Here is a 27450-nt window from a genome sequence, read left to right on the forward strand (position 1 = left end):
GGAGGCCGGGAGCAGTTTTGCCAGCAGGAGCAGCCTTACCAGCAGGAGCAGTCTTACTGGTGCGAGTAGTCTGATTAGTCAGAGTAGACTTATTAGCTGGTGCTGTGTACCAGAGGAGCAGTGTACCTGCAGCAGTAGTCAGGCTGTTGTCCGTTGGCCGGTGTTTGAGGGGGTGTGGCCTGCGGCGGTGGCGGCAGCAGTATGTTTGTCGGTGTCAGAGACTGCTTCGGTCGCGAGGCCTCGATCTCCGCTGCCTTCTGTGCTCTGCTTCCTAACGTCTGTGCCATGGCTGAGCTGATGTGCTGTGCTGCGCTTCGCTGTGCCAACCTGTGCCCTCTTCCCGCGGCTACGCCTGTGCTTGCGCCCAGGGCGCCTCCCCCTGCCGAGGGGTACGCCCACACTCTAAACGCCGTTCTGTGGACCGGGGACCCCATTAGCGGTACCTCGTTGTTTGGGGGTGCTGGGTCCACAGAATCAGAGCGTAGGCTCAGGTCAGGAACAGGAAACTCTACTCTTACCTGTGGGAGTGAAGTAATTGACAGGGGATTTTAAACAAGACAGTACAACCAATCTATTACCCAGAGTGCAGTTTGATCAACATGAAACCATATGCAAGTTACACAGATGGCACAAGTGATATTCGTTGGAGTTGTACGCTGCCTTCAGTGGGGTTTTGCAAAGCATCCAGCCTCAGGCTTTTTGTGCACACACATCTAGCTCAAGAAGTGAAAGGCAATTGGTTTTTAATAAAAGTGAGCAAAATGAATACAGTCCATTGATAGTGGGAGGCAGAAAAGAGTAACTGGGTGTGATTAGTCGGTAGCAGGGTGTGATTATTGGGTGAGGGGTTGCTTGGTGTGATTTGTGGCTGAGGGGTAACTGGGTGTGATTAGTCGTAGCAGGGTGTGATTAGTGGGTGAGGAGTAGCTGGGTATGATTAGTGGGTGAGGAGTAGCTGGGTGTAATTAGTTGGTAGCTGGGTGTGATTTGTGGGTGAGGGGTTGCTTGGTGTGATTAGTGGGTATGGAGTAGCTGGGTGTGATTTGTGGGTGAGGGGTTGCTTGGTTGTGATTAGTGGGTTTGGGGTAGCTGGGTGTAATTAGATGGTAGCTGGGTATAGTTAATAGGTATGGGTTAGCTGGGTGTGATTAATGGGTATGTGGTAGCTGGGTGTGATTAGTAGGTGTGGGGTAGCTGGGTGTGATTAGTGGGTATGGGGTAGCTGGGTGTGATTAGTGGGTATGGGGTATCTGGGTGTGATTAGTGGTTATGGGGTAGCTGGGTGTGATTAGTGCGTATGGGTTAGCTGGGTGTGATAAGCAGGTAGCTGGGTATGATTAGTGGTTATGGGGTAGCTGGGTGAGATTAGTGGGTATGGGGTATCTGGGTGTATTTAGTGTCTATGGGGTAGCTGGGTGTGATTAGTGGGTATGGGTTAGCTGGGTGTGATTAGTGGGTATGTGGTAGCTGGGTGTGATTAGTAGATAGCTGGGTGTGATTAGTGGGTATGGGTTAGCTGGTTGTGATTAGTGGGTATGTGGTAGTTGGGTGTGATTAGAAAGTAGCTAGGTGTGATTAATGGGTATGGGTTAGCTGTTTGTGATTAGTGGGTATGGGGTAGCTGGGTTAGATTAGTGGGTATGGGGTAGCTGGGTGTGATTAGTGGTTATGGGTTAGCTGGTTGTGATTAGTGGTTATGGGTTAGCTGGGTGTGGTTAGCAGGTAGCAGCGAGGGTACTTTGGGAGAAGAAGGGTGAGGGAGTGCTGAACTGTCTTTCTTGCAGGGATGACAGCAGTCAGGAGGGGGAAGGGGAGGAGTTTGAGAGTTACCCCGCGGGGATGAAGGTGCAGGTGAGGTATGGGCGAGGCCGCAATCAGAAGACGTACGAAGCCACTGTGAAAGAGTCTGACCTGGAGGGGGGAGAGGTGCTGTACCTGGTGCACTACTGTGGCTGGAACGTCAGGTAAGGCGGGAGTCTGGCACCTCCCCTTTCATTACCGTCCAATGGCGGGCAGCCTTTAGATGGACACGCCCCACTTCGCTACCAAACTGCTGTTTCTGTCACGAGCCTCCCTGGGTTTGCCTGTGGGAAAAGTCCCAGTCCTAGTCCCGCACTGAGGTTGGATCACGCTGATGCTGTCGCCATCTAGTGGTAGAGAAAGGCAGTGGACTGAGAGATTAAAAATTAGTGTTGATGGCTTGACGTCCTGTACGTGTATCCTTTTCGGGGAAAGTAAAAAGCGGCTTCAGTTCCTGGGCGCCCCATCTGTCTCCCACATGTTTCCCATTGTAGTTAAGGCGGGACTGTGCTCTCCCCGATCGAGTTCCGATGCTGACAGATGGGCCGGGTTTTTTCACTGTGACGTAGAACACACACGCTGTTGCTCATGCTATAATCGGTACTGACAGACCGTTAAAAATGCCCTGTTGCGAACCCGTTACATTACATCAGGCAAAATTAACCTTAAGGCTCTCCAGCTTAGTAGATTAGTTCTGCTGTTCACGGTTACTAGACGTGCTGAACAATGGTGATCTTGTCAGCTAGTCAGGGTTGTAGTTTTTGGTGAAATAATGTTGTCTTGTGGCGCTCTCCGGAAGGATCTTGGTGAATTTGTAGATTTTTTGGCACTACCTTTTTTTGGCTATTGTTTGTTTTTTTGTGATTGTATACCCTGTCTTGTCTCTGATGGTTTTGGGAACCTCTACACGTGGAAAGGACTAGGCACTTGACGCACCCCATCTTCATTTATTCATTTTGTTTGTTCATTTTCTGTCCTCAGTTTGCCGTTCATTTCACGCTACGCAGGTTGTTTGAGGGCTCAAAGGCGAGTCTTTTCAGGCAGTTCTTCTCCCTGCGTTCGTGTCCTGAGCGACTGCGCGCAGCATCCGTGCTGGTTCTCATCCGCGCTGTTTTGTTTCCTGTTTTGGTCACGAGCAGAATACAGAATTTTGTGTTTGTGCCTGAGTGTTGTGTGTCTGTGTGCGCATGCGTGTGTGCGTGCGTATGTGTTTCTGTGTGCCCATGCGTTTGTGTGTGCGTGTGTGTGTGGGTGTGTGTACATGCGTGTGTATGTGTTTGTGTGTGCGCGTGTATGTATTGTATGTGTTTGTGTGTGCATGCATGTGTGTGCACATGCACATGTGTGTGCGTGTGTGTACATACGTACATGCGTGTGCACATGTGTACATGTGTGTGTGTGCATGTGTATGTGCATATGTGCGTGTTTGTGTGCGTGTGTACGTACGCATGTGTGTGTTTGTATTGTGTGGCTGCCCTCCTTTCCTGCTCTTAGATGATTAATCTCAGCCCGTCTTGCTCCCCCCAGGTATGACGAGTGGGTTAAAGCGGATAAGATCGTGCGGCCGGCGAATAAGAACGTCCCCAAAGTGAAGCATCGTAAGAAAATAAAGGTGAGCGCGTCCTGGCCCTGGACTCTGTGTTAATCCAGACTTTGACTTCCGAGCGCACGTCTGTTTGAAGGAGAGGAGGATGCATGTGAACAGAAGATGTGGCTCTAACACGACTGCATCCTGTCGAGTTTATTACACCCGTTTGGTCAGCGTCGTGATTATTTATTTATTTATTTGTTTATTTATTTGTTTATGTTCCATTCGGCAGAACAAAACGGAAAGAGAGAAGGACAGGCTAGAGAGGCTGACGGACAGGGAGGACCTCCCCCCTTCCAAAAACCACCGAATCCACCGCTCCGCCAAGTCCGGCCCGCCCCACGACGGCTTCTCCCCGCTGGACGAGCACAATGACAAAGGGCCCAAACACGCGGCCGCCAAGTCCATCGAGATCACGTCCATTCTGAACGGCTTGCAAGGTACCCCCGGCGATCTGACCGCTGCCTCCTCCTCCTCCTCCTCCCCTTCCTCCTCCTCCGTGAGGCTGATCTTGCTCTGGTTTTCAAAGCGCCTTCTTGTTCTCCTGGTGCGTAGCGTGAGACGGCCGGTGTCCCTCTGTAGATGTGCCGAGGGGCCGTCCTTTCTCCAGGACGCCGTCCCGTGAGGCAGCCTTTTGGTTATTTGGACCAGGTGCCCCGCCCACCGCTGCTGGAGCCATTAGGGGAACAGCTCTGTAAGACCTCTGCTGTGGTTGTGCAGCCCCTCCCTCCCTCCACCAGAGTCCTCCCGCCTGATTGCATTCTGGGGGTTATTTTGTCCGGGCAGTAATCGGGGTCCGCAGGCCGGCCGGCAGTTGGAACGGTCTGCGTTTCCCTCACGCCGATTTTGAGGCCCGAACGTTCGCAGCGTCAGCTAAAAGCCGAGCCCTCGGTCGCCGCGGGAACGCCCTGGCGATCGGGACCGCCGTCGCCGCCCGCCAACGGAAGCTCCCCAAAAAGAGCGGGCGCGTTGGCGAGCGCTTCTCCCGCGGGCCGTCGGAGGTGGAGGTGCTCTCCATCTGTCCCGGGACAGCTGCGGACTCCCCAAATCCCCCCCCGCCCCGTCCCGTCCCGCCCCGTCCCGTCCCGTCCCGTCGGGCGCTCGTCCTGCAAACCGACGCTGCAGAAAACGGCGAGGTGGCCGGGTCCAGACTTTTCGTAGACGTGTGTTACTTCACACCCTCTGTCTGCTCTGAGAAGGAAAAAAAGTTACTTCACATTTAAACTTAAAGTTAGCAGAATAGACATGATGTTTAGGACCCGGTGTGGCCAGGGAAAATTGAGATTTGGTTGTTGTGAAATTTAAGACGTTGCCTCTCGATAAAAACCTTCTGATCGTTCTCTTGTTTTGGGTTTAGAATCCATATGGTTGCAGTTAAAATAATGGGTTTAAGGGGTTCAGGCACCATTAACTGTTACAATGTTCAAGTGAAGGCAACCGCTGAAACTTTCCTTTATGTTTGGAGCAGTTTGTGGAAACCCTGGCTGTTGTAGTGTAATGCAGTCTTGTGAAGAAGTATTTGCCCCCTTCCTGGTTTTCTCTGTTATTATCTATATTTGTTATACTGAGTGGTTCACATCATTTGACAAAATGTACCCTGGCTGTTGCAGTTTTATGCTGGGCTGACAGTAAATGTACTGGTTGTTGTACTGTTAAGGTTGGGTTGGATGGGGGTATATGTAAGCCCCGTTGTTTTACGGTTGAACCCCAACACATTTCTGTTTTTCCAGCCTCAGAGAGCTCAACTGATGAGAGCGAACATGAGGAGGAGGATGACTGTGAAGGTGACCAGGAGGAAGATGAGCAGCTGGGTTCCCATGGTGACCGCAGAAGGGCGGGTCTGCCGGAGGGGCCCCGTGTTCCGGAGCACTGGGAGGGCAGCAGGGGCCTGCCGGGGGGGTGCAGGGGGGGACCTGGGGGGCCCGGAGGCGAGCGGGTCCCGGGGCCCGACGGCCAGGAGGGCACGGAGCCCGGGAAGCGCAGGGGCCCCCCGGAGCCCCAGGGGGAGGGGGCCAGCAGAAAGCGCAAAGCGGAGGCCCCCGGGCAGCGCCCTCCGAAGGGAGCGTCCCGGAGCAGGCCCAGGAGCAGCAGGACCGCCGACTGGCTGCCCCACGGCTCCCCCCAGAGGCCGGAGGAGAGAAGCGCGGGGCCGCGGGGGGAGACGAGCGGCAGCAGCAGCTCGGAGGACGAGGGGGAGGGGCCCGCGGAGCCCGGCCCCGAGGCGGGAGGGCGGCGCGGCAAAGCCAAGGGCACCCCCTCCAAGAAGTACAACGGGCTGAAGGAGAAGACGAAGGGGGGGCGGTCCTCGGCTTTCTGGGAGGTCCCCGAAAAGCGGCCCAAGCTGGCGCTGGGCGGGGACGAGAGGCCGGCCGGCGGCCGGGGGAAGGGCCAGAAGGACGTGTGGTCCAGCATCCAGGCCCAGTGGCCCAAAAAGACGCTCAAGGAGCTCTTCTCCGACTCCGACACGGAGGCGGCCAACTCCCCCCCGCCCGCCGTGTCTCCGGCCGAGGACCCGCGGGCGGGCGACCCGGCGCGGGACGGCGAGGCGGGCCGGGGGTCCCCAGAGCCCCACAAAACCCGGGGGTCCCCCAGCAGCGGCAGCAACTCGGTCCTCAACACGCCCCCCACCACCCCCGAGTCCCCGGCCGCCCAGGCCGGCAGCCCCCGTCGGACTCTGAGCCCCGCCCCGCCCCCGGCCCCTCCCCCGCCCTCGCTGGACCCCGCCCCCGAGGCCTCCCCCCGCGTCCCGGGCCCCCCGCTGGAGGAGAGCATGGGGGGGCGCAGCGAGACGGACAGCAGCACGGTGGAGGTGGAGAGCCTGGGGGGAGAGCTCCCCCCGGAGGACAGGCCCGGGTCCCCCTCCATGGCCTTCGACGGCAGCCTCTCCTGCCACAGCAGCTGCAGCAGCCAGCACGACGGCCAGCAGAGGGCCCGAGCCGCAGGTGGGTGTGGCCAGAGTCCCGGGGGGGGCGGAGCTGGGGGGGTGACGGCCCGGTCCCAGAACCCTGGCCCTGGAAGGCCACAGGTTCTGCTAAACTGTGTTACTATTTAACGCTGTGTACTCAGCTGCCTTGATTAATCATTCAGCTGGCTTCGTCGGGTTTCCTGGGGCTGAATTGGTTGCTCTTAAAGTGAAAATAAAAACCAGCAGACCCTGTGTCAGGGACCCCTTGTATAAAGAAAACAGATTGTTCAGGGATATCCATTTTCAAGGGGAGGCCTAAATGAAGGGATGTTGTTGGAGTTTTTTATTGTAACATATGGAGAGTTTTTTGTATTGATACATATGGATAGTTTTTGTATTATTATGTATGGAGAGTTTTTGTATTGTAACGTATAGAGACTTTTTGTATTGTAACATATGGATAGTGGATTGCAGAAAGGAAGCTGAAGGTTCAGAGCTGAATCCCACACTGCAGCAGCTCTGTGCGAGTTCTCACAGCTGAGACGGGGTGTGTTTGCGCTGACCTGTGTTTCGCTCGCCTCTCACGCAGCGCTGGCCAATCAGAAGCAGCAGAAGGACTCCCAGGGGGGCGGAGCGTCAAAGAAACACAAACGGAGCCACAAGAACTCGGGCACTCCCCCCAAGAAGAGCCGGAAAATGGGTACGCGAGGCCGTCCGACTCCCTCCCCCCGGTTCCCGGCGGGGTTTCCGCTAATTCGTATTCCGCCGCGTAAAGCTTCCTGCAGACGCAGTCATAATCAGCTCCCCTCTTTGTGAGGTTCGATTCCCATCCCATTCGGAACCAACGGGATTTATCGTGAGCGCATAGCATCCGGCGCTTGTTCTTCTTCGTCCGGTACGTGGCAGGAGACTACCGGGCGTCGGTTAGAAAGAGCTGCGTAATCGTGCGGAATGGTTTACAACCGCCTTATTACTGTTCGGCCCAGGCGTCTGTCCGAGACACATTTCTCCTCGCCGTACGCTGAGTGTGTTGAGAGCACTCTTAGACCGAGCTCTAAATCACACGTTCGGCTTGGCCGCATGTCCGAATTTCGGACGCTATCTAGGGTCAGGGAGAGATGCGGTCTGGGACGCGGTTGGGGTGGGGATTGGCAGGGGCCGGGGGAGTGGTCCTGAGATGAGCATGCTGAAATGTGGTTTCTGGTTCCTGGTTCTGGTTCTGGTTCTGGTTCTGGTTCCTGGTCCTGGTTCTGGTTCCTGGTTCTGGTTCTTGTCCGCCCGTGTGACTCTGCGCTTCCTCCCTTTCCCGTAGCCCACAGCAGCGACAGCGAGGACCACTCCACCAGCGAGAACACTGCCAAATCCCCCGCCCCCAAGACCGCCGCCGCCGCGCCCAAGTGCCCCGGCAGGACACCCCCTGCTGGTCACCGGTACCACAAGCACGGGGACGCGGAGCACCAGGGCCGCACGCCGCGCGTCTACAAGTGGAGCTTTCAGATGTGTGAGTGTCCCGCTCACGCCCGCCGCACCCTCTCTCCTCGCGTCTCATCCCACCAATCAAAAACCTTTAAACCGTACGCTGAACGTAAGGTCCAGAGCCCAGTGCCCAAACCCGGCTACAGGTCTGCAAGGTGCTCTGAGCGGAAGGAGCGCTTACATTTGGCTCGTTTACACCGCCGGGGTTGAAGGGAGAACTTGGCAAATTTTGCCTGAAGTTCGGAAAGCTCGGCCGCCCGCCCACACAGCTGCGTTTATCCCGCGCTCTGAACAGCTGTGCTTCAGCGTAGAGCAGCAGTGTGGTATTATGGGTAAGCAGCCGGTCTTGTAACCTAAAGGTCACCGGATCGATTCCCGAGCAGAACACCGCCGTTGCACCCTTGAGAAAGGTACTCAGTCTGCATTGCTTCAGTATATATCCAGCTGTGTAAATGGATGCAAACTTTGTGTGAGTCGCTCTGGATAAGAGCGTCTGCTAAAGGCCTGTAGTGTGACGTCTCTGACCATGTCTCGTGCCCCACAGCCGACCTGGAGAAGATGACCAGCTTGGAGCGGATCTCCTTCCTGCAGGAGAAGCTCCAGGACATTCGCAACCACTACCTCTCGCTCAAGTCGGAGGTGGCCTCCATAGACCGCAGGCGGAAGCGCATGAAGAAAAAAGAGCGGGAAAGTGAGTCTCCCGTCCGCCGTTCCTCTTACCGCCATTTTAATTACTGCATTTTGTACTCGTATCGACCCACAATTCACTGTGTATCCAGGGTTACGCAGAGTGCAATAGGCGTGACTGGGTTTCCACTGTCCTTGAAAACCCTCGAAAATGTATTAATTTTATAAAGTCATAAAGAGAGATCAGCTATTACGTTGTCCTTGAAAAGTCAGCCAAATTTTAAAGGCCTTTAAAGTTTTTAAAGGCCAACATCTTTCTCACCAGCTCAATGTCGGTCACTATCACGGCTAGCAATAACAGTGATGGTAATGTTAACTAATTGGATTGGGTCACTGGTGTGTACATTATTTCTACAACCGAATGGCATTGGTAAATATAAAGTAAGGTGTGTATTTATCTTTAATAATGCTGCTTCAAATTATGTTTACCTTGCCAAGGTGTCCCTATAGCTCAAAGTAGCACTCACTATTTCACCAAAAATAAAATGGTGAAATAGTCAGTGCCAAAATTAAATCATAAATCCCTTAAATCATAAATCTGCTTTTAGAATGATATTGAAATATAATGGAAAATCTGCTTCTGATTTGAGGAGAAACCGTGTGAATAGTGACGACAACGGTTCACGCGGTGATGTAACTGTTTCCCCTCTCACAGGTACGGTCGCAGCGTCCTCTTCCTCCTCATCCTCCTCCTCCTCCTCCCCGTCCTCCAGCTCTCTCACAGCGGCGGTCATGCTGACCCTGGCGGAACCCACCGTCTCGGGGTCCTCTCAGAACTCTGGGGTGTCTGTGGAGTGCAGGTGACAGGACGCCCAGCGGCCCAAAGCACTCTGCACTTAGCCAGCGTCCGCGCAACCCCGCCCCCTGGCCCCTGGCTCCGCCCCCCACCCTTTGCTCCCAGACCCCTGCTCCTTTTAAAGTCCAAGTCTCACCAAGTATTCCTTTGAGCGGAACGCTCAGTTGACATGGTAACATAACCGAGAGGGGGGGAGGGGTTGAAAATGAAGTGTAGCCTGTAAACCATTTTAAAAATGGGTGATATCCACCCACGGTCAGACATGCACACACTGTAGCTGAATTCCCTGTTTGTGTGACATCTCCTTGGTAAGATATCCAGCTGTGTGAAATAGCTGAAAAGACAGTTTTATGTACCTAATATTTATTCAAATTCAGGAAACATTACAAATGTTGCTTATGTATTTTTAACCAGCGTTGTGACTCAGTACAGTACTTGGCTAGCGTATCTCGTCTCTGTATTTCCCTAAGCGTTGAGAAGTCGTCGTGCCCTCAGTCATCAGACACCACCTGCGTTTACTTGTTTGCTGCACCAGCTAGCTAGTTAGCAGTATTACAGTAGGCTAACCACATCCTGCTCCAGAGCAGGGTTCGTTCACTGTGTGTGACAGATAATCAGATAAGGCTACCCTTTATTCATTGATGTTTTTTTTTTTCCTTTTCCCCAAAAGGAGTTATGAAATTTTACCACTTGCTAGTATTCCAATTGAAGTTACAGCAAAATTAGATTTGTTCTTGGTCACTTAAAAATCTTCTTTTCCAAGGCAATATTTGGACATAGCCTGCTTTTGAGACTTGGACTTTAAAACACAAAATGTCTACTCTACATACTAGAGGCACAAACAAACCTGTAAGAAAAACTGAATTAAGCACTATTTTCTAATGACAACTGTTTTCTCGGCAAGCTAACTGCACTTAAGTGCACTTTTATAAATGGGGTGTATAAAAAAAGTACAATGAACCTGTTATGTTGATGTTTAACGGATTTTTGAAGTTGTTTTCTTCAAGCAATAATTATTTCCAATTTGGTTGTGTTAGTTTTGGGATTCAGACGGGATTGAATTCAAGTTGCCTTCAGCTTATACGGTGGGCACTTTTCTACTCACTGAAAGTACACCCCAAATGTGCTTCATGAGGGAACAGAAAATCAAATGCAACATCGCTTCAGAAAGCAGCGTTAATGGTGACGATTCCACCCCCCAGGTCTCTCCGCTTTCCCCGAGCCCCTCCCCTGTTGAGCGGTGGTCCCTGCACACTGTGGCCGGGCCCTGTGTTTTCCTTAGACCCACAGAAACCTTGCAGCAGCAACATTAGCGCCATTCTCTTCCTGCTCGAAGGGGCCGGTGTACCGAGAAGCCTGTTCCTCAGAAAAAGTTTACTGACAAAAAACATTATTAAGTCGAAAGTCGAAAGCGATACTGCAGTGCCTTGTAATTTCTCTTCGGGCACTCTTAAATACCCACAACGCAGTGCAAGCATTTGGCCACATCTGAGCGCGTGCGGCCTAGCCCTGCCAGTCCTGCAGTTACAGAGGTTCTCTTCACTTCTTGTTTACAAAAACGCTGAACACCAGTGTGTGAAGACTGCAGAAGTGTAAAGGGCTGTTCAGATGTATTACAAAAACAGATGCTGATTTGTATTTAAACAAGTTTGAAATATTCATGCATTTATGATGAAATTGACCCTTAAAAGGGCGATTGTACAACGTAATGAGGAGAGACATGCACTTGACAATATAAAAAGAAATTTTTTTTTTTTTTTTTTTGGTGGCCATGATCAAACGTATTTTATGAATATACCAAGAGAATCATTTTTAAATAATGAGGCAGTAGAATGTTAAAAGAGCGTTGATTAAATGTTCTGTTAGACGGCCAGTTATTTCTTCACGTCTACTCGATGTTACAGGGTTTTTTTAGGTGAAATTTCATGAATTCCCTTGTTCAAGGTTACAATTGGACCTGCTGTTTTATCCGTTTTTACAGCCATAACTGTCCTTCCGGAGGTCACTGCAAACCCTCACGACGGGACGGGGTGTGCTTTTAACATCATGAAAAGGGGCGTGTCTTTAAAAACAAAAAAAATAGCCAGCGTATATGTGTGGCAGCCCCCCCCCCCCCCCACATTTATCTCCTCCAAATTCTACTGTACCCAAATGTGGCTGCAGATTTCTGTGTAACCATTCACTCGATCACAAGGAAAGCCTGTCTGTCTGTCTGTCTGTCTGTCTCCTGTAAGGGTGACACCAACCAGCACTTCCAACAAGTCCTACTGCAGAGAAGCGGCACGGTTAAGAGGTTTAGACCGGTCCTTTGCGTGCGTGCGTGCGTGCGTGCGTGCGTGCGTGCGTGTGCGTGTTTCACTGCGCATGCGTCAGCCCTAGTTCAGTAAACAGCGGTGTTATTTTAAAGACGGCCCACAGTTCTCACAAAACACCATCTTGACTCTTGACCTCCCAGGCACCTCCTTCCCACCCCTCCTCCCGTTTCTTTTGTTCCTGTACAAAATAAAGGGTTATAATGTTGCGAATCTGCATTTATTAGAGCACAGACGAGAAATCTCTGTGTGCTGTTCTGAATGGAGCGACAGGCTCTTCTGTCTTTGTATAAACAGTTGTAAGATAAACCTGTTCTGAAGCCCTGTTCTATTCAGCACTTGTATGTAATTGTATGCCTTTGTAATACATTTGTATATTGAGAAGTGTGTTTGGGGTAAAGCTATTTAATATCTTGCACTGTTAATTCTGTACATACCGTTTTACCATTTTATCTGTAGCTTCTGTGCACATCTTCAGAAGAGCAAGTGCATGTCTTTTTTTTTTTCTTTCTTTCTTTTTCTCCCTGGTTTTGCTGTTCTCGTGTGGGACGGTTTTAAGTTTTCCCCTTTTTCGTACTTTTTCTAGCAAAATCAGCTTCAGTTTTTGTTTGTGCTGCTTGTATGAGCAGATTTCTTTTTTTGTGTTAAACCGTTGGGTTAAAAAGTATTTACACACTTGTACATTGGGCTGTAAAGTTTTATGACTCTTTACAAAAATGTTCAGAGAGAGGGGATGGGGGGGCACAAAGCTTATTAAGAAAGCTCTAAAAGTATTTATTAGATTCTTCAGAGGATGGACATTGTGTAATTTATTGTACAAATGTAAGCAAAAAGAAGCCTGTTTGAAATAAATACCATAGTTTGTGAAGATTTTTTTGTCATCTTTTGATGTTCAGAAATGTGGTGTAGAATACTTAATTGTGCACAAGTGTTAAGACCAGGGTTTAAATCATGGACTGGTGCATCACCAACAGCATCCAACATACTTGTATTCAATGTGTTTAATTAACGCTCTAGGAAAACGATATACCATAACATCATTTTTTTCAGTTACGCCTATTGGATTATTACTCAAATATGCTGGCTATAAGAAGCAAACTCCTATCATTTGCACATAGTGTAGTTTGGTAGTTTGCAGCATTGAAAGTTTCCCTAGCATCCATGCAATGTAGCTTGCTGAGTGTTCTGTTCGAAGCTGTGCGACAGGAACTTCTGGAGCAGGTCCTCTGCTGGACAGGAATTTGGCCCTGCAAACGGATCAATACCAGCACAGCCGGCTTGAGCTTTTTCTGCCAGTTCACTGAATAGTTAGTCCTCCTGATTTCACATGGTTTATGTGTGACTGACTACCAGGTTACCTTGTTTTGGTCATTATCCAAAAGTTTTTTTTTTTTCAGCTTTACATTACATTCATTCAGCAAATGCCCTTCTCTTACAAGTGTAACTTGCAAAAGTGTGAGGAACAGACAGATGGGGCATAAACTAAATGGGGGACTAAATCTAAACTATAGATGGGGACTAAATAACTTGTTCAAGTTGATTCTACTAACCAAGAATCACAACACAAACACTCACTTGTGTTGAAATGGATGGAATACTTTCTGATCGGAAACATCCAAATTTATATTTCATTTCTTTTTCAAGGCTATATAAGAGGGCAGTAGTTTTATAGTTTTCTTGAATAAACTGTTGGGGACACAAGTTGCTGATTTCCTTTATGCCACAGTACATCATAGGTTTGGGCTCACATTAGTTTGGCTTGTGATCAGCCTGGTAGCCCTGATCCATATAAGAGACATTCCAGCAAGTGAGACGATCCACAAATCTCGCTGCGAAACATATTCACACGAGAGGACCAAATCTATGAAATACATGGCCATATGATCTATACTAAGTTCAAATGTGTATTGTGTTTTTTAACATTGCTGTTCAGAAATGTAGTCTAATCCTAATGCGTTAGCATTTCACGATTTGCAGTAGGAACAGGAAGAAAAAAAAGACCCCTTCACTTTTTCCACATTTTGTTACGTTACAGCCTTATTCTAAAATTGATTAAATTCTTTTTTTATTCTCAGCAATCTACACACAACACCTTATAATGACAAAGCGAAAACGGGTCTTCAGAAATGTTTGCTAATTTATTAAAGATAAAAAACTGAAAGCCTAAATTTACTATATTGCTGAAGGAAACTGAATTTTACATCGTTAAAATTTCTCCATCTTTAAACAAAAAAGCAAGCACTTACTAAAATAAGTGAAGTTTGTCAGCATACAAACTTCACTCAGACTAATGTATAGACCTGCCCTCTGGTGGCCCTTGTTGAAAAGTTGTGTGGTGGGCTGTACACATAACCAACAACCCTGATTTTAAGTTTTGTCACCGGTAAGTAGGCTACTTGTTACTTTAATTAGCTGAAAGAGGCTGAGTCAGAAACGGTGATTAATTTCACGGAAGATGATATACCTTTGTACAAATGCAGATATGCCTTGATTCAGGATCCCACATAATTTCCTCCTTTCCTCTCACGTCTTATGGTCTGAATGCACTTTCTTCTCATTGACTCGTTCTTTTTGCACGGGAGCACATAGAACTTCAGATCTGGGTTCTTGGCCTTGTCATTTCTATACATTTCTTGTCTGCCTACCACGCAACAATTTTTTGGCATTTTCACAATACTGTAAATTAACCCACTGCTAATAATAACTCTATGGAGAGAAGATGAGAAGGATTCGTATGCTGCAGACGGGCACTAGTAAAAGATTGTTTTCCAAAATCGTAGGCGTGGCCTTAATTATGTGACACTGTCTCTATAGCGACTGCGCGTTAACGTCTATTCTATTGCGTGCTTTCAGCTACCTGAAAGACGCCTCTCAAATGTTTAAAGAAAATGATTAATTGTAATTTATTCGCGTTTATTATTAGTACATTTCAAGGACATATTAAGATACGATGGCATAGTTTTAGGCAAGTACTATAAAATGTATTCTAGCCACCGTGTTTACCAAGTATTATCAATCAGGCGACCTGTCGGGGCAGCACAATCGGTACAAGAAGAATGGGTCCTTATTGCCAACGGAAAGGGATGTGACCACCAGGTTGGGTGTTCAGACTGGCCAGGTTACGGTAATGGAATTTCGGTTTTTTATCATTTAATGCTGTGCATTTGTTCTGATTTTTCGTAACTAGCATTCTAATTTAGGGCCACAGAAAGGCAACTTGACGCTCCCTGGATATGATGGGCGGTAAAACGAGCGCGATTGCTGCCGGGGTCTGCGGGGCTGTGTTCATCGGCTACTGCATTTACTTCGACAGGAAACGGAGGAGTGACCCGAACTTCAAAAAAAGGCTCCGGGAACGTAAGTGTTGCTGGCTTATTCTGGTGGCTGTTGAAACTAAAAGGAGGACCTTGAACTTAACTTCCTACAAGGCCGTTGTGTCTTTACCGATTACGCATGCCCCCGATGCTTTCTGGACAGGGCGTCGTCTGATGTAGCTCGGTAATGTTAGCTAAGAGCTAGATTCGGAGATGGAAAACTAAGTAACGATACGTTAGTATTCTAGTCATTTTATCAGGGTCCCGTCAATCCAGTTTAAATCCGAAAGGGCCACTTTCTATCGAGCTAGCTGAGGAAGAAATGCCTGTCACGTGTACATTCACTGACGGCAGCGAACTTGCAGTGTTCTTTCATGTAAAAAAAAAAAAAAAAAAAAATACTAGACTATGGGAAAGAAGTGACTCGATAGCGCTCTATGCACATTTAAAGAACAAGTTAAGTTGGCAGCTAGATATCCACAATATTTCTATCACATGGCTATCTTCTAGATAGATAGTATGCATTTTATGTAAGTTCATTACTACAGGTGTCTGCAAAGATTTGATACCTCGTCGACTGCTTACCTTCAGGCAAATCTGCACCTCCCACATCACTGAGCTCGTCAGGTAGATTAATGTCGCTCCTCTTAACCTAGAAGCAGTTCCACTTCGAAATTAACTTAAATTTGAATAACACATCAGGCAACTTGGCTGAAAAGAAATATCTATGCAGATGCGATGCCGTTCCAGTCAATGGAAGAAGTTGTACACTTTCACAAATGTGCATTTATTGCTCACCAGGGAGAAGGAAGCAGAGGGCAGTCAAGGAGAAATCTGGACTGGCCAAGGTAGGAAAGATCTGATGCATTCTCTGTAAAAACAAGGGCAGAATTTACAACTTAAGAATTCTGTTCACAGCATGAGCAGTCTCTACACGTCTTAAATTTGAGATCTTAGTTCTTTTTGTAACTTATTTCATTACTGCCTTCATGTTAGGTTATCAGATGTTTCTTTATTTACTGAGATGGCATATATGTTTTCTACTTTTTTCTAAGGTAAAGTATTTCCAATTTCTAGTCCTGACTTTGATAGGTAAGGGGCTTTTACTCTAAACCCAAAACTGGTTTAGCACAGACTGGAACAGTAGCATATTGGTGCCAGACAGAAAGTTTACCAGCCATTAAAATTAATATAGCACCTTAATGTTTGATCTCGCTGTATATGTGGCTGTGGTCTCCAGTTCATGGTTAGCATGTGCTAACACGGTTATATGAAGCACGGTCAAAAACCCACTTGGAAAATGTACTTTGGCTGCTGGATGATATTGGACCACCAGCTCTGATTATGTTCATGTTTTAAACCGTGTGGTTTCAAAAGACCAAAGTGCAAAAACACATACCTCCTTAAGGCAAACCACCTTCTGTCAGAATCACCACAGAGGCCTTGTGTTGCTGGCGGAAGGGGCGAGGCAAGTAAAATGGACGTGGCACGTCTCGGCCCATGCAGAGTTTGTGGTTTGTTGGGTTCCAGCTGCCGGACTTGAAGGACGCTGAGGCCGTGCAGAAGTTCTTCCTGGAGGAGATTCAGCTGGGCGAGGAGCTGCTGGCACAAGGTGAGTTGCAGTCCATGTTGGCTGAGTCTTTCACCATGAGCCGTTTAGGTGCACCAGGATGGTATTGGGTCATGTCCCTTTGCCCTACAGTGGGACCTTTGACAAATCCGAGTTTGACTATGTGACTTGGAAAACAGTCTTGATTGTGCATTCTTATAAACCCCCCAGTTGCTGATCGTAGCTTCTGGGACAAGGAAGGATGCAATAACAAACCTTGAAATATCCAAAACGAAGGGTCTTGTTCAAGTGGCTCTTTGCCAATTTGTTTCTTGGACAATCGTGTTTTTCTTTATGGGGCTTGTGTGTTTCTGTGTTTTATTTCACATCAAGGTTTTCTCCCTCCATAACTCTGTTTCTGCGTGCAGACATCATACACGTTGCTTAATTATATTTTCATACTCTGATGCATTTTGTGAAGGAGAATTTTGTTTTCAGATAATTCACTCTCATTCAGTCGTAGTTCTCAATGGAAAATGGTCTGAACCTCAGAAGAGATCGAGTTCTTTTGTTGGCCGCAGGACTGAATCCGCCTCCTTTGTCCCCCTCCTCAGGCGACTTTGTGAAGGGAGTGGATCACCTGACCAACGCCATCGCGGTGTGTGGCCAGCCGCAGCAGCTGCTGCAGGTGCTGCAGCAGACCCTCCCCGCGCCCGTGTTCCAGATGCTTCTAACCAAGCTCCCCACCATCAGCCAGGTGAGCCAGAGCCCAAGGGGGGCATGTGCGAGCAGTGCTAGCCAGAGCTAGCCACTGGTATCGCCAAGGCATAACTGTTCAAGCCGTTCCAGGTCTTTCCGTTTGCACGTTAGCATGCTACCAACAGGTAGCGGTCACTCGGTGAATGAGTGATACTTATTTTATTGGTACTTCTTGGTTGCAGTTCCTGCTAATACACACCATTTCTCCCTTCAAATTCGGTGAGTCTAAAATTCAAAATTGTACTGAGGGGAATGGATAATCCCTAAGAACTCCAGAGGGTACCGGTCCGCTCAAAGGAGACTGGAGCACTTTAGAGGATTAAAGAGCCTGCTTTGACCATGTACCGGTGAAGCGGAGGCCTGAAGCTGCACAGACAGGTAGAACTGCTGGCTTCACGTCTCCTGACCTCTTTCTTCAGAGGTACACCATTATTCAGTCATTTTGTACTTTAGAAAATTGCTAAATGGATTTTTTTCCAATCAAGTCTGGTGACTTGCATTTAATGACCTTGGAGCCCTGTCTGCACGATGGTAATAGAGTGGATTTTCCTGGCTGCCCTGACGTGGCAGTCTAATAATCCCATCGCCATGGAGATTATTGCCAGCTTTTTTTATGATGTCAAGTTAATATCGGTACAGGGTGTCCTTTACGAGCTTCTCAACTTCCAGCCTCCTGCAGTTTATGATCTATTATAATAGGATGGAGAAAGTCATTCTTGGCTTCTTTTCCTAATACCACTGGAATCAGTCTACCGATCGCAGGCAGTATCCGTTATGTGGCCTCTGTCGTTTGATATTTTAGTTTTTTAATTTGTTAGTTTATTAGAGGCACCCGTCTCTGCGATTCTGTGGAGGGGAAGTGTGAGATTTGATGTGGCAGTGCAGTGTGTAGGCATTAAAATGTTTATATTCCCTTCAAAATAATACATAGTTTCATAATGTATTCTTGTAAATTCCCTTTGTTTGCTGACCTTAGCATCTGGAAGAGGGAGTGCTATAGAAACAAACCTAGGCTTATTAAAGTTATACGAACACGCACGCGCGCACACACACACACACAAACACACACACACACACACACACGTACACATAAGAGTAACAAGACCCTGAATTATATAAGTTGAGGGTCTTATTACAGTGGCTCTTGGAGACCCTACCTCTTGGACATTAATTGAGATCTTTTGAAAGGGTCAGTGTTGGCGGTAGTTGGCTGCTCTTCCTTCATGTCTAAGGTCTTAGTTCTTCGCATGTATAATACATGAATGAAGTTTGTGCACATCACACATGTGATTATATTGTGATGTCACACACCCGTCTCTGGTTTTGCAGCGGATCGTCACTGCGCAGAGCTTGGCTGAAGACGACATCGAGTAAGAGGGCGGAGCCGGCCACTGGCTCCCAACCTTCACCGTCCACCGTCTCCGCCCCTCTCCAAAGCCCCGCCCCCCATGGACTCCAGGCGTCAAAAGCCGAAAGAGAGTTTCTGAACTGTACTTCCACACGCCCATTTTCTGTCCCCTCATCCAACTGTTTTAGTCCGTCTTTGTTTATTTTGACACCAACCCCCCTTCCGCTTCGTCTGAGGTTATGTCAACGATGCTGCGTCCGTGAGTCCTTGATGTTCGTGTCCTGGAAGGGAAGGGCGTGTAACGGGCACGTCAAATGTGAAATCCTACTCGCAGATACGCTGGAAAAAAACCGCAAACTCGTGCGCCTGTCCAAATGAGTTTCTAACCTGTCCCATATTTGGACAGAACTCCCAATTAAAGTTAAAATAAAACATTTAAAAATTGCATTTATTTCTCTCTAATTTTGTGAAATGCAAACCAAATATAGTCTGCTGAGCCATATCGCTGTGGGTGTTCTGCTGTAAGGAGAGGTTTACACACACTCTGCTTCCAAGGGAAAACGTGATGTCGCTGTCGACGCCCCTGGTAACGGGTGTGATGCGTGGGGGGGGGGTTCCACTGTAAACACGGAGCTTGCACCCGAATCCGTGCACCGTGAAGGAATGAAGAATGACATCCCTTCGGTCAGCTTTCTGCATCCTTAAACTCATTCATGAAAAGGTAAGATTTACAGAGAAGAGTATTTTGCAGAGATATTTTTATGCATCAAAATCATACTTTTTTTTTCTTTTTTCTTTTATTTCTTTTTTTCTGACATTGAAAGTCTTTGATCTGTGCCAATACAATAATATGTGTATGAAACTTGTGAAGTAGGATGCAAGCCTGTTTGTGGCTTTTTGCTTTATCGTGAGATCGTAAGGGTCAGCACTTAGTACCTAGATGTTCTATACAGTGCTGTGGAATAGTATTGGCATGGATGATGCATTTTTTTCATTAAATTCAAATAATTTTAAAAACGTGTTTTGTGTTTACTCGGGTTCCCGTTGCCTAAAATTAATTTTTTTCCTAAAGCTCTGAGACCATTCAGTGTGACAAATACGCAGTAATAGCGGAAATCAGGAAGGGGGCAAATACTTTTTCACGGCACTGTAGGCTTGTTCTGAACGGCTACCTGTTTTGGAGTCTTAGGAAGGCCTCATTGGCCATAGTCCATAGCCTTTTACTGCGTGTTTCTGCGTGAAGGGGGAGAGGGAGCTGGAGGTGAGTCACCTCTTTTTCATTTTAAAGCGCTTTCGAGACCCACGCCTGGCTCTGCGAAGGCATTCCAGTGGAATGCAGCATGAGCGGATATTCCTCTGCCTGTTTGGACTGGACCTCGTGCCGTCGCTGTGTTGACTCTGCTGCTGACTCGTGAGTCTGGAGCAAAGGCGGTCTCATTCCTCACAGTTTCACCGGGTTCCTAGGCGTGCAGCCAGGTTCTTACCTCCTCCCAGGGTGTGGATTTTGGCGTGCGTTCATGCGTGTGAGTGTGAGGCTGAGATTCCTGCAAGCTCGTTGGGCCTCATTCACAAAGCGTTTCTTAAATTACTCTTACTTTCGTTCTTAAAAATCGTCCTTGGAAAAACCGAAATGGTGTTCATGACACGTGCAGACCTTCGTGCACGTTTTTGCGCACGATTTCTGACTAGATTTTATACGCACTCCTGTTCTTGTGATTGGAAAAGAGCAAATACAAATAAGAAAAAAAAGATGAATGCTGAAATTGTTCCTTGAAACGCTCTTACACGCAGTTTATGATCAAATGTGATCTTACCATTTTGTGAATGAGACTCATTGATCTGGGACATCAACCCATTGCTGTGTTTGCACACCATATCTGCCTGTCCACGCACTCCTTTTCTGAGCTTTTTTTGTGGTGTGGGCTGAAATGTGGTACTATGCAAAACTCTGTACTTGACTTTTATCATAGCAGGGCATGATGCTAAAAAGTATGTTTTCTGTACTGTTCGGTGTATGCCTTAAAGCACGCAGAGCACATGACATGACCGTTTTATTGATATTGACTAAAAAGTACCTTTTATGTAACATGAGTGTAGTATTTACATTCGTAAAATGAAAGTTTAAAAAAAAATCAATCCATTTCTGCACACGTAGAGTAGGGTGTTAAATATTACAATAGCACGTGATTGAGACTATGAAGGACATTTGAATGCAGTCTTCTGGATAATAGTCCTTAACTTGATTTGTCATTTTCCGAATTAGCTGTTTATATGCTGTATGAAACGGAGAGGCAGCTGATATTCCTGCATATACAGTAATCACAGAATCATAATGAAGCCCTTCAGGACGTGCAAGGACTTTCCGACTCATTAAATTATAATTAGGAACAGCAGTTCATCTACAACTAGGGCACATGACCCAAAATCACTGTGCAGTACCATCTGAATCCTCTCGGGGTCACTGTAGGCATTAGACTGTGGCGATCACCTGACTAACTGATCCCTCGTGAAAGCGATTGGCTGCTGTAATGGCCTAGGCTGGACGAGAGGAAGGAATCTGCAGCATGTGACAGTGCTGGAATATTACTGTCGGTCATTATCTGCCAGACAGTGCAAACGCTACACAGAAAGGCCCTCGGTCAGGACTCCAACTCGGTGCCTTCTTGCTGCGAGGCGACAGCGTTATTCGCTGCATTACCATGCCACACTTGGTTTTGAGCGTTAGATTTTTATTTTATTTTTTTGTACTAATCTAATTAGACTTTATCATCCATATTTTTTTTTTGGAAATTTGTCTCCTCGTGAGGACATACATTCTAGACATAAATAACATCCGAGACGTAATACATAATTCAGGACATCTGTAAAATACTTTGCAACACTGGAGCAATCCTTCATTGGGAATAATCTGCATGTGTGCCACATCACCACCAGATGGCAGTAGAGATATGTGGAAAATGTTTTAGAACTAGAGGATACCAGATTATTGGAAGTGAACAAAAAATTGAAACCAATACACAGTCAGTAGACCAGAGTATTAGGCCACCACACGTGGCCAGTACTGCTTGTATGGTTCAGGACGTAGGGGCAACCAGCATGTGGAACTCTTCTGGTGCTGACACCACTCTTCCAGGCGAAAGTCACTCAACTCCTGCTACTGGAAATCATATGCTCAGCCAGGTTTAGGTTTCATATCTACATATGTATGTCGACCTCCTCACCCCATTGAGCAACTCATGCTCTGTGGATGGGGGTACTGTTACCTTGGATGATCACTTTTCAGGAAATACTTTAACATTGGGTGAAGATGAAGAACTACTAATGCTGCGATCACACGGATCACGGTAGATGGCAAACCGTAGTGGACAAGTATAGCGGTGAGGGGCATGATTAGGGGCAAGGAATGCCGTCCATGGCAGCGGCAGACGGTACTTGTCGTTGAAGTTAATTTCTCGTTTTCCATGTGTTGTGTTGTGTCATATCCGGACACAACACAATTCCATTGAATATCGTGGTAAAAAGTTAAATAATTTTTCACTTCAACGGCAAATGCCCTAGCTGCCGTCGACAACATTCTTTGTTGTCCTGATCAGGTTTTACTTTGTGCTCCCGTCTGTCCCCAGGGGCCATACCTGGTAGAATCTGCAGTTCTGAGCTCAGGTGATGCATTATGTTCGAAATCAGGGCACGAAACATCTGGAAGCGCTTCCTCCAGCCGGTACCTCACTGTATTGTAAATTTTAGACCGGTTCCATGGACTTTTTTTGGCAGGCGGGGCCAGCCCCACATGCGTTAGCAATCAGGCGAAGTGGGAGTCGCTCGTCCGCCTCGCTCACCTCCAGCCGAAACGCACGGGAGCAGCGGACGGCCGCGCGCCAGAGCGTGTTCCAGGAGCCCCCGCGGCGGGTCCCGCTGACCGGCGCTCTCTGGGTTCTCCGCTGTTGTTGCTAGCCGGGGTTTCTGGCCAGAGCGGCGCACCGGAGACAGGCTCGGCGTAGCTGCGTAGCCGTTCCACTGGAAATAAATAAAAACCGGACCTCGGGCCTGCCAACAGCTCAGTTTTTTCGTGGAACGGGACCATCAGCAGCCCCGCGCCCGGGAGCCAGCGCTGCTTGGTTTGGCGCGGAAACGTGCTGTGTGGCAGTTTCGTCTGCGCCCTCGTTTTTCCAGGCCTTTCAGTTCAAGTGCGAGTTCAACAAGACCTGGAAATCATCGCTAACCACCACATTTTTTTAACAGAATGAGGATTATTCTCATTTTTTAATGTTTCAGGCAGCGGTTGTAAAACAACTATTGTGTGCTGAAATGGGTATCTAAAGGATTATTTGTGTTTACGTCTGCTACATTCTTTTATTTATTTATTTATTTTTTGCATTTGGCCTGGAGAGGAGCTTGAATTTACAATGTTTACCACAGGCAGGGCTGTGCCAGGTTTATACACTTTAGTTATCTTGGAGGCTGGGGACAAGCCTGCAGTGGTTACCTGCCTTTAATTAACCTTTATTTAGCATGCAGGTGACGGCTCTGTCTCAAGCTCCTCCCACCACGGCACCCAGGCGAAGGCTCTGTCTTAAGCTCCTCCCACCACGGCACCCAGGCGAAGGCTCTGTCTTAAGCTCCTCCCACCACGGCACCCAGGTGGAGGCTCTGTCTCAAGCTCCTCCCACCACGGCACCCAGGCGAAGGCTCTGTCTTAAGCTCCTCCCACCACGGCCCCCAGGTGGAGGCTCTGTCTCAAGCTCCTCCCACCACGGCACCCAGGCGAAGGCTCTGTCTCAAGCTCCTCCCACCACGGCCTCCAGGTGAAGGCTCTGTCTCAAGCTCCTCCCACCTCGGCCGCTCTTCTCAAAGCCTTGGGCAGCTGTGTGGATAGAGGACCGGGTTCTGAGCAGGGCAGAGAGAATCAGTAAGTCTTAGTGGCAAGTCAGAAATCCTGCATTAGCTTAGCCGCAACTGGGACACAGATGCAGAGATAAAGCTGCTAGCTAAAGATAAAGAGTTAGCTGGGCAATGGCACCAAGTAAAACCCGGAACCTTCCCAAATCTGGAACATGGACCAAAGTTTTAAGAGCTGTTCCGGGTTTTTCTCAGCGCAGTTATCCAGCTAACTCAGTGACCCTGCTTCGTGAAATACTACCCTGTTCTGCTATGGGAAGATCTGACCTGGCGTTTAAAAAGAATCAGCTGTGACAGCTGACTGTGGGCCACACGCACTGCATGGTGGAACGGCTCCACTGTGTCCTCCTTCCCCAAACTTTGGAGTCACTTCAAAATACAGAGAAGAAAATCCTGTCCCCACATTCCTGACTACAATTCAACAAGGGTCTCTGGTTTTATGTGCTGACTGGACAAAAGATTTAAAAATATATATATTCTCTGGCATATCTTTGGAATGCATCAGTGTATATGCATTAAAATGGCCTTATTATTATTGTTGTTATAAAAATTTGCCAGTTGTTCAAAATAATATTCCATATGCTACAGTATTTACAAATAATTGGAGTAAGAAATACTTCTAACAATAAACCTGTCAGAAACATGTTTTTTTTCTTCTTAGGTCATAAAATAAGAAAAATTGTTATTGATATCGCCGATTGTGTTTAGATATTTTCAGAAGTATTTTTCCAAGTGAGTACAAGAGGCTTAGCTAAACTGTGTTTGAGTCTCGGAGATACTTGTGAAGTACTTGCAAAAGCATGAACTTGAACTGCAGTTTGAGTGCCATTCATAATATGCTCACAGTTTTGGCAAAAGATTTGAGTCGTTTAACACATGAGCTTCAGCTTTTAATCGTTATGTCTGGAGGACCTGTTCCTGTGTATAAACAGTTGAGGAAAACCGTGAAGGCCTCCAGAATTAGATCTCTGTATGTGGTCTGGGGTTTGCAATGGGGCAGCTGCGTTTTGTTTTTACAGCCGAGCCGAGTGGAATAGGAGTCTTTCCCCAGTGGAGGAACAGACAATCAGTATTAAGAGACAGGACTGGGAAATTCAGTTATTAGCCACAAACGCTCTTAAATTGCCAGCGCATTAGTCTGGCATACTCGTGTTCCACGGAAAACCAACCCGTGTCTGTTTAAAGATAGCGCACCTAGCATATCGTGGCCTACATATTGGACCTTTAGCGTGCAACCTCCCCAGATCACAACACTGCATTCACAGCTCGCAGGATATGATTCCCTGCATTGTCTGCTGACTGTGCATCGTTTCCGCAAACCAGCATGGTGACGTGCCGTCTGCTACCCCCCCCCCGCAGTCACTGCGGCTCACTCGTAGCTTCCCCCTAGGATTCCGCAGGCACGGTTGCCATGGTTTCGAGCCAACGAAGGACACCATGGCAACGTCCCTGGCATCCATCCCTGGAGTGAGACGGGCGCATGCGGAGTGCACTGTCGAGCGTGCCCTGGCTTTGGAGCAGATCAGCCATGCGACGGAGTCTCCGTAGCGTTAGCGACTCCTCGTACCGGTGAGGAGTATGAGGTGTGTCACATGGAAGTAAATAAGAGCAGGAGGGTACACTGAAGAAGTCATGTGCTGCAGAACAGCCCTGCACTGGGGTAGGACTGCAGGCTTCCTACTGGAAAACAGATGAAGGGTTGGGTCATTTGTATCCCTGCATGCAGCCTTTTTTTTTTGGCGGGGAGGGGGTGTGGTGGGAGATGTCTGGGGGGCAGTGTTTGGGTCTGACACTGGGGCTGCCAGGACACAGGAACTGGAAAGTATTTTCTGCAACGGGAATAAACCATAAAGATGAAGTGAACTGGGGCCCAGAAGAGTGTCGAATGGAAGCAAAACAGCAGACGGTATTTTCCATGAACTCACGCGCTCCTTCCACTGCTCCTTAGTCAGTACTGCCCTGTTCTTTCTGTCTTTCTTCTCTTTTCCCCCGAGAAACACGTTGTGGAGGCCGCTGTGGTTCACAGGGATTGGGATCCACAGGGTGCTGCATGAAAGGGGGCATGAAAAAGAGGGGGGGGGCTGAGTTTAGGTCAGGCAGAGGCCTCTGCTCGCTGGTCGGAGCTGTCCCTTCGTCAGGACCCAAACTGCACGCCTCTGGTGAATAATGCCCCCTTGTTCAGGTCGCTCACTGTCTCCCCCCCCCCAGCTGCACACACTCAAAAACACACTTATGACTTTGGGGTCACTGTAGGCCACTGACTGAGACTGACCATGCAGCAATCAATCAGAAGTCCTCACAGTGCTACAGCAATGGAATCTCACAACCGTCAGCCACATAACATCTCTACCTACAGCTACATAACTCCACAGAATACAGCCAATGAAACATCTCTACCTTCAGCCACATAACTCCACAGCCAATGAAACATCTCTACCTACAGCTACATAACTCCACAGAACACAGCCAATGAAACATCTCTACCTACAGCTACATAACTCCACAGAACACAGCCAATGAAATATCTCTACCTACAGCTACATAACTCCACAGAACACAGCCAATGAAATCTCTCTACCTACAGCTACATAACTGCACAGAACACAGCCAATGAAATATCTCTACCTTCAGCCACATAACTCCACAGCCAATGCAATCCCTCTACCTTCAGCCACGTAACTCCACAGCCAATGAAATCTCTCTACGTACAGCTACATAACTCCACAGAACACAGCCAATGAAATATCTCTACCTTCAGCCACGTAACTCTACAGCCGATGAAATCTCTCCACTTTTAGCCACAACTCCACAGCCAATGAAATCTCACTGCTGCCAGCTTATTGGTTGCCTCTCAGAACTAATGCAACAACTAGCCAGGAAATAAGCCTTGGTAGCATGGTATCAATGAGGGAAATGAGAGATAAGACAATGAATGCATTCATGAGGAATGATGAAATGTCTGAGTCATAGCCACCTGATGTAGTTATGTGTGCTATGTTTACCAGCCCATATACCTGTCTGAACAATAGAATGAAACAGAGACTGCTTTGATATCAGAATTGAGTTTGAGCCAGTTTACAGCATGACAGCAAGACAGGTTTATATATATATATATATATATATATATATATATATATATATATATATATATATATATATATATATATATATATATAATATATAAAATAAATATGATATATATTTATTTTATTACAAGTGGAACAGCACATTAAGAGGCTGTTCCCTGAGGCAGCAGAGATGATTGAAACATTAGTAGAAGGGAAATAATCGATGTTTCTGTACTAGAAAAACTGAGCTCAAGGTAACATGCTACCTGTTGCCAAGGAAACCAAGCGTCTGGAGCCCCCACTGAATCACTGAAATCTCAGATATTTTGGAAAGTGCTTCAACCGTACCGTACACGATGCACCTCGCAAGGCAAGGGCCCCAGCTGTGGTCGGGAGGTACGGATTAAGCATCAGGGTTCCAGCCAAATTCCCTCCATCCGTTGATGACTGGAGGAGAGTGGGGACGTTGGCCGGGCCAGCCTGCAATCTCGCTGTTTTCCATTTGGGGGAGCTCTGGTGCCATTATGCGGTGCAGAGCGCACGAGTCCGCTCTTTCTCAAGACACACTGTTGTGAACCTAACAGTGTAGAGTCACCGGGAACAAGGACAACATTTCACAAAAGAGCGATCAGAACACCACAGGAGGTTTTGCATTCCGTTTGAACCCGAAACGGACTCTCCCGGACGTGGTCTGTGGTAAATAGGTTTTCTCTTTTAGTTGCACCTGCCAATTTCAGTTTGTTGTTTGTTGTGTAACCAGGTGAAATATCTAACACAGGGATTTGATTCCAAGGTAACATCAGTGTACAACAGTACCGCGAATCATACGTGCAAAGGGCCAATCACTTTGTGAAAGCTGAAATTATGCTGCTGTATATTTAGATGTTGGGTACAATGTTATTCATGACAGATGACTCATGCGGTTCGTCTACCGTTGGAAAGAAAAAAAGTC

General features: G+C 47.7%; 2 protein-coding genes, 1 long non-coding RNA gene and 1 other non-coding gene across 6 annotated transcripts in view; 3 read left to right on the top strand and 1 right to left on the bottom strand.

Moving 5' to 3' along the window:
• arid4b (AT-rich interaction domain 4B) overlaps positions 1-9398 on the top strand; it is a 50020-nt gene extending 40622 nt beyond the window's left edge. For 2 of the 3 annotated variants that reach the window (XM_064317176.1, XM_064317177.1), the window contains exons 17-24: positions 1785-1964; positions 3328-3412; positions 3621-3828; positions 5119-6330; positions 6883-6993; positions 7606-7794; positions 8314-8460; positions 9112-9398. In XM_064317176.1, the coding sequence (XP_064173246.1) occupies positions 1785-1964; positions 3328-3412; positions 3621-3828; positions 5119-6330; positions 6883-6993; positions 7606-7794; positions 8314-8460; positions 9112-9260 (2281 nt within the window). In that variant the 3' untranslated portion in view covers positions 9261-9398. The remainder of the gene's footprint in view (positions 1-1784; positions 1965-3327; positions 3413-3620; positions 3829-5118; positions 6331-6882; positions 6994-7605; positions 7795-8313; positions 8461-9111) is intronic. The other variant, XM_064317178.1, reaches the window with a different exon arrangement.
• Positions 9399-14532: 5134 nt separating this feature from the next.
• On the top strand, positions 14533-18981 carry LOC135244690 (mitochondrial import receptor subunit TOM20 homolog). The gene is made up of 6 exons (XM_064317180.1): positions 14533-14688; positions 14765-14921; positions 15680-15726; positions 16409-16490; positions 17042-17184; positions 18516-18981. The coding sequence occupies exons 2-6, from the start codon at positions 14798-14800 to the stop codon at positions 18558-18560; spliced, it is 441 nt and encodes a 146-aa protein (XP_064173250.1). The 5' UTR covers positions 14533-14688; positions 14765-14797; the 3' UTR covers positions 18561-18981.
• Positions 16636-16769, top strand: LOC135245383 (small nucleolar RNA SNORA14). Its single transcript, XR_010327214.1, has one exon. It is a non-coding gene; the product is annotated as a small nucleolar RNA SNORA14 (small nucleolar RNA).
• Positions 18982-20693: 1712 nt separating the features above from the next.
• On the bottom strand, positions 20694-26971 carry LOC135244692 (uncharacterized). Its single transcript, XR_010327034.1, has 3 exons — positions 26847-26971; positions 25356-25476; positions 20694-25259 (listed from the first exon to the last, which is right to left on the bottom strand). It is a non-coding gene; the product is annotated as an uncharacterized LOC135244692 (long non-coding RNA).
• Positions 26972-27450: the final 479 nt, after the last annotated feature.

The sequence above is a fragment of the Anguilla rostrata genome, chromosome 18 (assembly GCF_018555375.3).
Source record: "Anguilla rostrata isolate EN2019 chromosome 18, ASM1855537v3, whole genome shotgun sequence".
Classification (NCBI taxonomy): domain Eukaryota; kingdom Metazoa; phylum Chordata; class Actinopteri; order Anguilliformes; family Anguillidae; genus Anguilla; species Anguilla rostrata.